Consider the following 9,032-nt stretch of genomic DNA (forward strand, 5'->3'; position numbering starts at 1 on the left):
CCCGCGCGGCGTCCTGAAGATGGCGTCCGATGGCAGGAAACAGCTGCGGATGGCGGGAAGACGGCGGGAAACGGTCCAAGATGGCGTCTGATGGCGGGAATCGGCTCCGGATGGCGGGAAACTTCGCCACAGGTAAGTTACAAAAGTCTTTTTCAGGCACGCAGTACCCGGTGGTTGCGGGCACGAGATCCTGCCGACTACGCCAAAGCTGACTCGCCCCCTGGGCCGTGGAGCACTCGGATCCGGGCAATAGGGAACGATGGGAGTAGTAGTGGCAACCCGGTTCCGTGGCTCAGGGTGGTCAGGCCAGTGGTAGTCCGTTATGTGTTGTTGATTATGTCCGACTACGCCACCCGTGGATTCGCGGTCATTAGGAACCGCCGCTGCAAGGCAGACCGCTGGGGCTGATGAGGTGTGCAGCTGGGATGGTGTGACTCCCCACGGGAAGAGTGCGGCCCCAGGGCAGTGTAGTGGATGGTGGGAGTGATGGTGGTGAGAGTCCCAGTACCGGTAGTGCTGGAGGAGCAAGGAGCACGCAGACAACGGGTTGTAGTCCAGGGTCTTTACTAGAACAGGTAAATTGACCCACAAACAGTCCCAGCTAGGAGGGGACCTGGATGTCTGAGAGCAACGGGGAAATTGGCCCTGGTCAGGGTGAGGGTGTAGGCCTACCGTGCTTTCTGTGCTCCTTCTGGCTATCTCCTCGTTATAGGGTAACAGCCCACGTTTCCGAGCTTTCCGTGTATTCTCGCCTGTATGGCCTGTGACGTGGGTTCCTTTCTGCTCCCAGCCTTGTACGGCTTTACTGGTCCCTTCGGTTGTGGCAGGGCCTCCAGGCTTCTTAGGCCAAGGAATATACAGTCCCTTGCGGACTGGTTCTCTGCTGGAGGATGTAGAATCCTCCCAGCCTCAGACACCAAAGTCTGGTAAAGTCAGTCTCTTATCTGCCAAGACAGGCTTGCTTCGCCTCTTGTCTCTGGCTTGTGGCTCTCCTCCTGCCACACTTCCTCTTAGGTGCAGTGCAACTGTCTGTCCCTGCTCTGCTCTGGGACAAGTCTCAGTGCTGAGACAGGCCATCAAGTTCTCTCTAACCCTGCCCCCAGCACCAGCTTTTATAGGGGCAGCCTGCTCCCCCTACTGGCCTGAGACAGGAGGTACTGCATGCTAATGTTCCCCTGACTAGAGAACCTCCCCCTTGCTCTCAGACACAGCTTTAATACATTTTGTGGCATCCAGGCCAGGGTGACACACAAACATAACACCATCTGTAAAACAGCTGAAGTTGATTATTCTAATTTACTGAGATAATGACTTTTGCGTTTTCATTGGCTGTAAGCCATAATCATCAACATTAACAGAAATAAACACTTGAAATAGATCACTCTGTGTGTAATGACTCTATATAATATATGAGTTTCATTTTTTGTATTGAAGAACTTAAATAAATTAACTTTTTGATGATATTCTAATTTAGTGAGAAGCACTTGTATGTCTGTATCTAAATGCATTCATGCACCTGTCTATGGGAGTAGTGTACGCAATAGATGACAGATATACAACTGGGAAAATATAATGTCTCGCTGTTGCTCTTTGCCCGGAGAATGATGATGCACTGAACACAGACACCCCGTTATCAGTAGCACTGTGCCTAAGTCCAGGCCACAGGGTAAAGTGTAACTCGCTCACTGTGCAGATCGAATTAATTCATTCTCCAATTCCACAGAAGGGGAATCATCTATCGGCCTATGTTTAGGGTTCTACCTTATAAAAGAAACAATGGATATCCTAGAGACAGATTCAAGATATAGGAGGAAGCATATGGCGACCGTAAGTTTACCTGCAGTACTGGGAGCTGAAGGGGGGCGATCTACACTCTATGTAGAATTTCTGATTTTTGTATACTTCTAAATAAGCAGCTATTAATTTATTTTGGTGTTATGCATCTCTGCAAGTTAGCAGATATCATAGAGGAAGATTATTACTATACAGTCCTTGAAGAAAACGGACGCGGACACCAGGGAGGTTCCCTCGCTTTTGTTACTGTGCATTGAGAACTTCTACAAGATTTCACGTGTTCTGTTAGCAAACAAGGGTTTCATGTATGAACTGGAACACAAAGGCGGTTAATCAGTCCATGTGGATTCGTGTGTGGTCAGTGGCGCACACCGCCTGATTAATGCTTGTTTGAATGAGCCCTAAAAGTCATGGACAGGGTGCACAGGGGGGCAGCAAAAACCAAGTTGCTGAGTGCCCACTGCTCTTCTTCTACGATTGTGTGTTCCTCTCGCAGGAGGTTACAATCTAATAAGAAATAGTGGAGGAGGGGAAGGTCACGTGATCAAAGGGTAAAAAAGTACTTGATTTATATAAAGGGGTAGCAACTGTGCAAACATAGATGTGAAGGGCAGTATAGTGCATGCAGTGTGAGAGGTATCGCTAAATGAGGGGATCGGGTTCTGAGAAATAATATAGAAGCATGGCCCGCCTTATGGGTGTGAGCATGGCGATGCATCAGCCACTCCTGCAGAAGGGGGTACAGCAGAGGACCTGTCACCTCAGTCTTTTAACCCCTGCCTGATGAGGCTATTTTGAGTTTTAGCATTTTTTGTTTTATTTTATTCTCCATCCAAGAGACATAACTTTTTTATTTCACCTTTTTAAATTTTTGGTCGATTACGGCTGCGTGAGGGCTTGTTTTTTGCGCCCTGAGCTGCCTTTTTTATTGATACCATTTTGGGGTAGGTACGTTGTTTTGATCTTCTTTTATTGTATTCTATTAAAGTGTTGCGGAGGCTGAAAAAATATAATTCTGGTGTTTAGCCTTTTTTTCTCATTACACCGTTAACCACATATGTGTATTTTTTATTTTTAATGGAGAACCATTTTAATTTTTAAAATCATTTTTTTCACTTTTAGCGCTTAGGGGAGTTGAACCTGCGATCATCTGATTGCTTGTGCTATATACATAAATGCCACAGTACTACTGTATATAGCAATAATCATAGTCTGCTATGAGCACCAACCAGAAGATGTTCACCGGAGAACCATCAGGACAGACACGGACTCGTCAGCAGACCCCCAGCCTTTAAGGAAACTCACCTGTGCCCTGCAATGACGTCAAGTGGGCAGCGATCTTGAAGTGCCCCCTGCCGGTACTTTGTGAATACTGTGGTCAGAGATTGACAGCAACATTTAAAGCTCCCCCCACGGCTGTTAGAGGCAAATGATGGCTGAATATCACAGCCATCATCTGCCGGGAAAGGTGTGAGATCAGACTTTTTTTTTTATTTGGGTGCAGAAAATCACACCAAGGGAGAAATGTTGCACCAAATTTTGATACTTTTTAAAAAGTCGCATTAATGAATCGGATGAAAACATATGGAATCACTAGATTACGCCCACAAGGCAGAAAAAAAACTAAATGTAGCGAGTACGTACGAAATAGACTTAAAAAGAAGTGCAAATAGAATAATGAATCAGGTGCAAATAAAAAAAAAAAGGACAAAACACACAAAACCAGAGCAGACATAAAACAGACGCAAAGGCAATGATGAATCGAGCCCTTGAGTTCCATACATGAAAGAGAGGGCCAAATCTCAGGAATGGAGAGGCGCAGGAACAAAAGAAAACCAATGTAAGATTCAGAACAGCAGAATTTAAACCAGTTAAACGTTATTGGCAAAATATACATAAATAAACAAATAAATAATGAGATAAGAACAATAGGTAGCAGCACGGTGGCTCAGTGGTTAGCACTGCAACTTTGCAGTGCTGTGGTCCTGGGTTCAAATCCCACCAGGGACAACATCTGCAAGGAGTTTGTATGTTCTCTCCTCTGGTTTCCTCCCACACTCCAAAGACATACTGATAGGGAACTTAGGTTGCGAGCCTCGTTGGGGACAGCAATGACTGTGTCTGTAAAGTGCTGAGGAATTAATGGTGCTATATAAGTAAAGCATAATAATAGCAAAAATGCTATTTAACTCTTTATTTTGTGTCTAGGTGAGGAACACTGTGCCAAAACTGCTTCCCTTCCTTATGGCTGTGTGCAATTATTTTGTGCTGTGGATTCCACTCTCCGAGCCAAGCTGGTACAATGCTCTGATTAAATGTTTGCCCATTGCAAGCCTGGAGTTCTTTGTTCTCGTCTTTTCCACTGGCGTGGGCAATTTCAGCCCATATGCAAAGAAAATTTTTCTAGGACTTGTCTTCTCAGCAGCTGGAGATATCAGTCTGGTTTGGCCAGATTACTTTCAACTGGGTAAGCGCTCTAAAATAAGTGACGGGACTAATCTAATCCTAGTTTTGGGAATTTTCCAGCATTAAAAAAGGGGCTCATCAAAGCTTTAAGAGGTTCTACTACCTTTGTAAAAGGTAGCCGCTAATCATAGTGGGCGACTGATAACCCTGTTGATCAGCTAATATTGCTGAGAGAAGCTGCAGGCAACCACATGGTATGGGAAAGCATGAGTTGCCGGCCATTCTTTCCAAAGGCTCTTCACTTTGGTCAACAGATGTTGAAAAGTAATCATACGTCAAAAGTACAAGCAATGAAACTTTGTAATATATGTTAGCACAAAAAGATCCTTTTTTTCTCCACTTTAGACTTCTCTCCTCTTCTCCCCAAATCCTGCACTGATCATTCAACCTTAATTCCTTCCGAAAATCTGTATTAAGAGATAATACAAATCATGAGTTCACAGAGAGATCAGATTACTGGTGCTTGCAATAAAAGTCTACAGAGAGGGAATGAGACAGAAGGAGGAAGCACCTGCAGAGAGAAAGAGGCAGAGACACAAAAAGGGTATATTGTTACTTGTTTTACTGGCTCATCCCAGGGCTGGATTCCCAACTACACTGCTCATTACTGCATGGCCTTCATGTTACTGCTGCTTCTGAGAGTTTGAGAGATAGGGGAGCAGGATCCACTCTTTCCTTCTGTACAATCTATTGAAGTCCATATCAAAGCCCCCCGTGCTGATAAATGGGGAAACTGCTGATAAATGCAGGATACAAGTCATATAGGCTGAAATATCATTACTACTGATGTACATACAGCTGGATACAATATTTCATGGGTTCTACAGGAATAGAAATACATGGCTGCTTTCTCCATGGTACAGTGCCTCACATATCCATTGCTGTCCACGGCCTGGTATTGCAGATCTTCAATACAGCACACAACCCATGGACAAGTATTTTTGAAATAAGGAAGCCATACTTTCCTTACCCTGTATAGCAACTTTAAGGTAGGGGTAGGGGAACTCTTTTTTTCTGCCAAGGTCCATTTGGATATTTATATCATAATTCGCAGGCTATACAAAATTATTAAGTTAAAAATTACCCTGCTATATTTGGTCAAATATTTAATTAACTCACTACTAATGTGATGACTGGAGCTGCTTCCTTCTCTTTTGTGTGGCTGTGATGTTAGGTGGTAGTGATGATGTTGGTACTTGCAGCTACTTTTCCAGATTTGCGCCGGTCTGGAGCGCAGACAACTCTTTGTGATGATAAGTTTTGAAAAGAATTCACAAGTAAGTTGTCTGAACACAGATGTAGATTACAACGCATATATCCTCAAAGTGGGGAATTCATCACTGCTCGCGTGACATGTATAGAACTCAAGCAGTGGGAGATCTGCAGTTCACATCACATAGGATACACTGAGACTGCTGTATATATGTCATATAGGAGACACCGAGACTGCTATATACATCACATAGGATACACAGAGACTGCTGTATACATCACACATGGTACACTGACACTGTTGTTGACATCACTTAAGATACAGTACACTGATTCTGCTGTATATACATCACATTTGATAAACTACGACTTCTATATACATCATATAGGATACCCTGAGACTGCTATATGTACCTTACATAGGATGCACTGAGATTGCTGTATATATCACATAGGAGACAGGGATACTGATATATACAGCAAATAGGAGACACTGAGACTGCTGTATATGCAACACATAGGAGACACTGTGTCTTCTGTATACATTCCATAGGAGATCTTAGACTGTTGTATATCCATCATATAGGATACACTGAGACTTCTGTATATACATCACATGGGAGATACAGAATGCTGTGGTATATACATCACATAAGAGACACTGAGACTGATGTATACATTAGATAAGAAACATTGAGACTGCTGTATTTACATCATATAGAATATACTTAGACTATTGTATATACATCACATTGGATACACCGAGACTGCTGTATATACAGTACATCACATAGGATACACTGAGACTGCTGTGTACATCACATAGGAGACATGAGACTACTGTATACATAACATTGCATACACTGAGACTGCTGTATACATCACACAGGAGACATTGCGACTGCTTTATACAGCACATAGTATACACTGCTGAAATCATCACGGGAATGAGCAGGACAAGAGTGCAGAGCACGGTAACGGCGCCAGCAAAGAACAACCTGGCACTGGCCTGCGTTAGTGCATAATCTAGCACTGCGTGCACTGCAGTGGCGTTCAGTAGTGAACACTGCATGCGTGCACTCTACAGAAGAATTAAATGTCAAGCAGCCCAAGCACTGCAGCCCACCGGGAATCTGCCTAAGTGCAAAAGGAAATGGGCCAGAGGTTCCCACCCCTGCTTTAAGTGTTTGATTCATAGTTGACTAGAGCAAAGTTTGCAAGATATTTGCATGCCCTAGCTAAGTACTTAGGGAATCTAGAAAATGTGCAAATAGTTTCTGGTGAACCTGGTGCTTATACAGGTGCATCTCACCAAATTAGAATATCTTCAAAAAGTAAATTTATTTAAATTATTATTTTATTTTACTACCGCAGGCACGCGGGCTTGGAAGAGCAGACTACTGCTCCTCCCATCCACGCTACTCTCGCTGTTATCAGCCAGAGCGGCGGTCGGATGAAAGGAGTAATAGTCTCCTCTCCTGACCCGGTACCCACAGCGCGATTCCACCGTGAATTTGCGCCTATTGACTGTAATTGAAATGCAGCAAATCCGCATGTATAGATATTATACATGCTTGTTTGATGTGATTCAATGCAAGTCAATGGGCGCGAATTTGTGGCGGAATCGCGCAATTAATGGTCCTGCTGCGGTTTTTACCGAAATTGTAATCCGGAGCAGAAATTTCCACATCATGTGCACAGCACATGTGGATTACCATTGCAATACCTGGCAGACCTATTAACAAGCGGAAAAACGGCAGCGGAAACGCATTAAAACTGCATCGTGTGCACATAGCCTCAAGCTGTTGATATAAGGTATTCTAAGTTACTGAGATAATGACTTTTGTGTTTTCATTGGTTGTAAGACTCATCATCAACTCTAACAGAAATAAACACTTGAAATAGATCACTCTGTGTGTAATGACTCTATATAATATATGAGTTTCACTTTTTGTATTGAAGGACTGAAATCAATTAACTTTTTGATGATATTCTAATTTAGTGAGAAACACCTGTATGTACAGACAGAATGCCCACTAAATGGTTGTTCTTTTACATTACGCCAATTCAAATCAATAAAGTCCAATGTTTCCAATGAGTGCCCTGCATCCATAAATTATCAAGATCTCCAATGTATAAGGTGCTTGGCTTCAGCTAATTGGGATTGGAGGGTCCTACACTACACAAATTATATTGGGGTAATATTATAGATGAAACCTTCAAGCTGCTGTAAATAATGTTTCAGTGTTGCCTCTTTTGACTAATGGCTGTGTCTGGTATTGCAGCCCAGTTTCATTCACTCTATTGAGGTTGAGCTACTGTGGGTAAAAATGGCGCTATACTTAGAAATAAAATGCACAACCTCCTTTCCTGCCCCAATCAAATCTGTAAAAATAAAAAGAGAAAATTAGTAAATTTAGAAAGTGTTCTTTCTACATTCTTTATTATTTTCCAGAATCTATTTGGTCTTTTATACTTGGTAGAGAACGGCTTTTATTTGAGGTCATTGATTTTCAGGTTGGTGACCATTTCCATGTTGAGCCCAAATAAGCACCAGGATGGAGAATTTACATGACATGTCTTGTTCTCTTTCAGGTATGATCATGTTTGGACTGGCCCATATCATGTACACAGCTGCATTTGGCTTTCACCCTCTGAATCTCCGAATTTTCATGGTCATCGCTCTGTTTGGTGTCACTTTTTACTCCATGGCTTTCTCCTACCTGAGTGGTCCTTTTGTTCCTATGGTGGCAGGATACACTATGCTGATTGGCACCATGACGTGGAGGGCGCTTTCCAGGGTCAGCTTGGCATCCCACAAGTTCTCCTGGGCACGTATCTCTGCGGCAGTAGGATCCATTTTTTTTATGATTTCTGACGGTGTACTGGCCGTTGATAAATTCTGCTTTCCTATTTCCAAATCCCGGGAGATTATCATGTCGACATATTATGGTGCACAGATGCTGATTGCCCTCTCCATCACTGGCTGGTCCAAAGATGACTTTATGTGGAAATCAAAGTAATATTTAATACAAAAGAAATCATTTGTCATATCATGTATTGTCATAATGTTGGCTACATCTTCACTCCAAGAAAATAAAATCTTGTTATGACATGAAGCCATATTTCTGAGCAATTCTGACAACTACGATAAAAGGGGAAGCTGGTGCCAAGGTCAATTGATTGTTGTAGGTGCAACTTTTTTAATTCTCTGCATTTAGCTGGTATCGCTGGGTGTAACCGCCTCTGGACAAACATTTCTATGACATCCCCAACTGGGGAAATGTAGTATTATATGGCAGCCATTTACATGGATAGCCAAATTATAAAACATGGATGCAGTGTCAGACTGAAGAAATTATTCCCACTAGAGGATTTGATTCTGAGGGCCCACCTTTCTCCCCCATTCAAGAACCCCATAGTAGCTGCAAGGTTTCACTATGAACTCTCCTGAAGGAGAAGCCAGGGCCCACAGGAGGATTCTCCGGTTTTCTGGTGGGCCAGTCCAACCCTGCATGGATGACTTGAGCTACCACCGAGAAAACAGTTCAGTTAGTTTT

The 9,032-nt window shown here is 43.1% G+C and overlaps 1 protein-coding gene across 1 annotated transcript; it reads left to right on the forward strand.

Moving 5' to 3' along the window:
* The first annotated feature begins 1,640 nt into the window (after positions 1-1,640).
* TMEM86B (transmembrane protein 86B) lies at positions 1,641-8,591 on the forward strand. The gene is made up of 3 exons (XM_073657776.1): positions 1,641-1,827; positions 4,003-4,261; positions 8,068-8,591. The coding sequence occupies exons 1-3, from the start codon at positions 1,777-1,779 to the stop codon at positions 8,493-8,495; spliced, it is 738 nt and encodes a 245-aa protein (XP_073513877.1). The 5' UTR covers positions 1,641-1,776; the 3' UTR covers positions 8,496-8,591.
* Positions 8,592-9,032: the final 441 nt, after the last annotated feature.

The sequence above is a fragment of the Phyllobates terribilis genome, unplaced genomic scaffold, assembly GCF_046119375.1.
Source record: "Phyllobates terribilis strain yellow unplaced genomic scaffold, ASM4611937v1 Scaffold_12__6_contigs__length_324123572, whole genome shotgun sequence".
NCBI classification, from domain to species: domain Eukaryota; kingdom Metazoa; phylum Chordata; class Amphibia; order Anura; family Dendrobatidae; genus Phyllobates; species Phyllobates terribilis.

Excerpts from the sequence above, each read along its gene's own strand:
- TMEM86B (XM_073657776.1), top strand. The coding sequence starts at position 1,777 with ATGGATATCCTAGAGACAGATTCAAGATATAGGAGGAAGCATATGGCG. Across the intron at positions 1,828-4,002 it reads GGAGGAAGCATATGGCGACC|GTGAGGAACACTGTGCCAAA; the intron begins GTAAGTTTACCT and ends TTTTGTGTCTAG. Across the intron at positions 4,262-8,067 it reads GCCAGATTACTTTCAACTGG|GTATGATCATGTTTGGACTG; the intron begins GTAAGCGCTCTA and ends GTTCTCTTTCAG.